The sequence below is a fragment of the Didymosphaeria variabile genome (assembly GCF_027946475.1).
Source record: "Didymosphaeria variabile strain IMI 356815 chromosome Unknown scaffold_1, whole genome shotgun sequence".
Classification (NCBI taxonomy): domain Eukaryota; kingdom Fungi; phylum Ascomycota; class Dothideomycetes; order Pleosporales; family Didymosphaeriaceae; genus Didymosphaeria; species Didymosphaeria variabile.
In genome coordinates, this window is record NW_026611620.1 from 4,962,014 (window position 1) to 4,966,989 (window position 4,976).

At 49.2% G+C, this 4,976-nt stretch overlaps 1 protein-coding gene across 1 annotated transcript; it reads right to left on the reverse strand.

Moving 5' to 3' along the window:
* Positions 1-670: 670 nt before the first annotated feature.
* On the reverse strand, positions 671-943 carry N0V89_001610 (uncharacterized protein; the record flags this gene model as incomplete). Its single annotated transcript, XM_056210421.1, has 2 exons — positions 671-753; positions 805-943. 2 exons carry the CDS (start codon positions 941-943, stop codon positions 671-673), a joined length of 222 nt encoding a protein of 73 aa, XP_056077243.1.
* Between the last annotated feature and the right edge of the window lie 4,033 nt (positions 944-4,976).

The window sequence follows — 4,976 nt, forward strand, 5'->3', positions numbered from 1 at the left end:
GATAACAGCGCAGAAAACCCATTGGAGATATCTGTGAGACTTTCTCAAGAGCAGCGCTCAGCCCAGACAGCAATAGGCTGTTTTGGTAGTGCTCCTGCGCCCACGAGGACCATGTATGAGACCGCGTCTAGGTTTTGAAACAATGTTTCATACTCCGGGACAGGAAACATCGATACTCTCATTCTTCTTTTTTGGAGAGTTGTATGTAAGTGCTGTAAGGAGAGCGTAAGGCTAGGTCTGGACAGGGCTTTATACTGTTGTGGATGGTAGTTGCGCTCAGCGAAGAGCACGTGATTGTGCTCTAGATTCCTTGTAGAGCGGCATCGAGCGTGTAGAGGCATGCTTGCTCGGAGACTTCTCGAAGCGCACCGCCGTTCGCTAGATAATAGACATATGCTTTTAGTTGGTATGTGTCAGCGCTGTCGGCTCTCCACGAGGAGAACATAGTGCTACCTTGACCGGCCCTTGGAACAATGCGGTATCCAATGTACGGTGAGGCAGATTAGGAGGAGTGGTGCGCATTTAGTACGGGCTGGTTGTGTCGCCCTTTCCGTCGATGGGTAATGAAATGGAGCACGTTTGAGCTTGCATATTGGAATAACTGTTTTTACATGCATTTGTTATGCTTCGTAACTGTCTGCGACCGCAATACAGTGGACAATGAGCATCCCTAGCTACCACCAATATCCGTCTTGCCCAGTCCGAGATGGTCTGCTCCACCGCCACCTCCTCCTGACGATTGACCACTCGCCCCTGTATGGCGATTAGCATGGCCTCATGTCTGAGTATGCAAGATATTCTTACCCTTTGCGGTATCGCCGGCACCCTTGGTAGTATCACCAGCCGTCTTGCCAGCGCCCTTGACTGCATCACCAGCTGTATCTGTAGCGCCCTGAGCGGTCTTGCCGACAGTGTCGGTGACTTTGTTGACTGCGTCCGCCATATTGCGTTGAAGGTGAAGTAATTTGGTTTGGTGTAGAGGTGACTGAATGCGGATGCTACTCTGTACAAAAGATGCGAATTGTACAGCTATATACTCGTACCTGATCGTCGTGCGTCACTAGTACTGCCGTGTTACCCTTTAAACTTGGTTATGCAGCTGAACTACATCATTGCGGGGATGGGGCGACTTCCTAGCCATACAGCCCTAGCACAATGCATCATCGGGGTACCGCAGTGCATCATACTAGTCACGCGATCGATCTTGCAGTTCCACAGATTGCGCCATTCGCTTGCGGGAAGAGACTCAACGGACAAGTGGTTACATGACGTAGCCAAGCATGGAGCCTTTCACGCTTGATCTCCCCGCATTTTATTAACCCAATATGGCTAATCAACACGCTAACAACGCTTCATTGGTCAATAAGCCTAACGCCGTCATAACAGTCGAGACCCGAGGCTGTGGGTGCATGTATGCCTGCTTTTACATGCTCTACTTCTTTACTTCTCTTAACATGTATAGTGCGGTTACAGACCCAGTGTACATATCGAAAGTGTTTATAATGGGGCCACAAACACGTCCCTCTTCCAACCCGATTGCCATCCCAAAGCATAGGAACAAGCACCCCATTGCTGCGATGCACCATCGGTGAACTCCACAGTGAATTTTGAATCCCTCCTTCAAATTCAATCCCAGCTCCACACCCAACCCGAGGAGCTTTCCGAGCAGCAGCTATGACAGCTCTTCCGACTCCGCTGACATAGAAAGTACACCAGGTAGGTTTGAGCGGACATCGCCCAGGCTTCAAGCTCTTTGGAACAAAAAGTATCACGAGCGCCGTGAAGTCAGAAGCCAACATACCAAGCAGCCTGTGAAATTTAAGACAATGCTTCCGCTCAGCCAGCAGCATACATTCGTGCTACTTGCCTTTTGGAAACAGGGTCCAGCACGCAGGAGACATTGTCGCTCTTGCGTATCTTTTTTTGAAAGATCTACGTCCAGGTGTGGTGTGACGAGTGCATGATAGGGAGAGATAAGATTTTATATGGCCTGTTTGGATAGTTGTCCACATGTGACGAACAGGTCATGAAAAGACTTGTTCTGCCTTTGCGACAAGCCCGGAAGGACGAAGACATGAACTCCTTTTGAGGTTTCTTTGACATAGAGTTAAGGCGTCCTCCACATGTCACCTTCACTAGCAATTTTGAGAGTGACCCTGGATCAAACCAGGAAAACATGGATATTGCCCACCGTGTTTTGGCGACAGACCCAGCACAAAACAGACATGAGGGTTTAGCAAGCTTCTTTTGAAAGCGAAACCTAGGTGAGACGTGCTAATAAGAACACGAGGCAGCTTCATGGGAGATAATGTCGGTGTCTATTGGCACATGTGTGCCTCAAGTTGACACAGCGCACATGAAGTCTTCCTGTACCATTTTGAGAACGGAGCCCAGCACAGACACGGGACATTCGGTAAAGCAACCATGATTTTGAGAACCATATGAGATGCCGTCAGAACAGAAAGCACGACACCATGTACAGCCTTCATTCGATATTTTGCAGTTCTCACGCTCGACGAGAAAACAAACCGCACATACAATGGTAAGCTTCAGCTTTTTGCTTATCAAAAACCGGAGCAGGGAGAGACATGGAAGCATGCATCGTTCGTTTTTGGTTAGAGGGTCAAAGAAGTCTTGTGTGAAGAGTCCAATTGCTACCAGCGGAGGTATTTATACCGTCCTGGCTAGGTCTGTGCTCGACAAAGCGCACGGACGGACATGAGATTCAATAGTGATCATTTAGTGGGCAGCCATGTCCTGGTTTCCAGATGCATTGAGACTGACGTATACGGCAAATGGTAGGAAGCGGACCACATCCATCCTGAAGACCCGATTTTGGAAGGCGGCGAAGGAGTGCTGGTTCTCAGCTCATGGGTGGGAAATCCGTGTCATTGAATCGTGTTTTGCCGGACCCGGTTCCATGCAATTTGACGTCGAAGGTTTGGATGACAAGAGGTACCGCGGAACCATGTTCGTGGTAGCAAGGCTTTCGAAAGTACTCTCCACATGGTTCAGAGCCTTCTCTTATTTTGAGACGTTCCGCGGCGAAAGCATAGGAAGCGAGAACAATTCACAGAACACTGCTCCATAACAAGTCAATAGTATTGTTTCTGGTCGACAAGAGACAGACATACACTAACTCTGCGACGGATTTCTCGAGCTTTAGTCCATAAAAGCAGTGTGCGCAGGCTTCTCGATCGACCGCTTCACATGTCAAGTATCATTGACCTTTAGGGACAGCTCCCAGCAAGCACATGGATCAGTGTCATGAACTTTTAGTGACAAGTTCAGATCGTGGTGTTGTGAAACAGAAAGCAAATCTGTTGGTGAGACTATACACACTGCAAGCGACACTAGACCGTCGTATCAAGACTTCGGTCCATGAAATCCGTCAATACAGCTTTCGTGATCGACCGCGGCACATGTTTGCCATCATTGACCTTTAGAGACAGCTCGCAGCAAGCACATAAATCAATTGCCATCAGCTTTTAGTGACAGATCCAAATCGTAGTATTGTGAAGCAAAAAGCAAGTCTGAAAGTGCGACTTTATACCACAGGCGACATTATACCATGGTATCAAGACGTTCGATCCATGCTACCTATAAGGTGAGCTTTGTCGAAGGCAAGAGGCACATGCGGGATGGCGGCGAACCATTTGAGGCAGACTCATTTGCGGCGATAGCAAAGCTTTCGAGCCGGACAAGGACATCAAGCTCTTGGATGATCGCTTTCGAGAAGGGAGGCATGCTGCGTACTCTTCCCTTTTAAGGAAGCAAAGAGAGAGGCACATGACAGTTGGCAAGTTGCTTGTCGAGCCGAGCCATGGGGGTGCGGGTGCGAGCTTTCGAAACGAGCAAGCACATAGGCCCCAAGCTACTCGCTTTCGACCAAGAGCCGCAAGGGCAGCATGGCGCTCACGTTTGGCGGATTCCAAAGAGCTGAAAGTCAGGGATTGTGTGTTCGTGACCATCGTGAGGAAGAGCGTAATACGCTGGACATGGGATTCCGCTGCCGATTTTGGCATCTGCCAGACAGAGAAAGACATGTCATCGCGAATTCTTGGTTTTAGTGGCGAGGAGATGCCCCTGCACTCGTGGGAGAAAGGAAGAACAGCGCGGGAAAACTGTCTTTATGCTCTCTGACCATCCGAGAACATACTTTTTCGAAGTCTGCATCAATTGGAGCCATAGCGACGTAGGGCAGTGTATTGTGACGCAACCGTGCGGCTTTCCATTTGCATGATCATCGAGCCAGACAGCAACATGTTTGACCATGACCTGTGTTTTGGTCCACCAGCAAGCAGCAAGCCATTCTCCTCTTCACTCAAACTTTTAGAGATTCCAACACCAGAGGAGAAGACATCTTTTTCTCCTCGCAGATTTTTTATCAATGGGCACTGCCCTGAGACGTGTGGAAAAGAAGAAGAAAGACACAGAAGAGCTGTATTTATAGACATAGGCCATCCCAACCGCCGCTGTTACGAGATCTCCGTCCATTCGTCCCACCATGAACGATTAGGGCATGTGTCTTTGGCGCTTCTGACACTTTTGCGGTGGACCAGACATGCGCGCTTTGTCCATGTCTTTTTGTATCCCCGCAGAAGCACAGCTGGAAGCAAGACATAGCGGGGTCTCAACTCGCTTTTTAGAGCCGCAACAACAGAGAGAAGCAGAACATGGCCGCAGAGGTCTATGACTTTGGCTGATCGAAAAGCAGGGCGGGAAGCAGCACATCATATGCAGCCTCCTGATTTTGAAGTCCCAACGACAGAAACAGTCCAAGCATGATGGATTAAGATTGGTGTTTCGGACCTAATTGGGAACAAGGGCAGGACAAAGACATGGCAGGGTTTTCACTGGGCTTTGAAAGGGCCAACAGCACAGGAAGGACATTCTGCCTTCAGCCTGTCGATTCTTGAATGGCCCTAGCCATGCGAGCTGACGAGAACAGGAGGAGGAACATCGCCTGGTTTGCA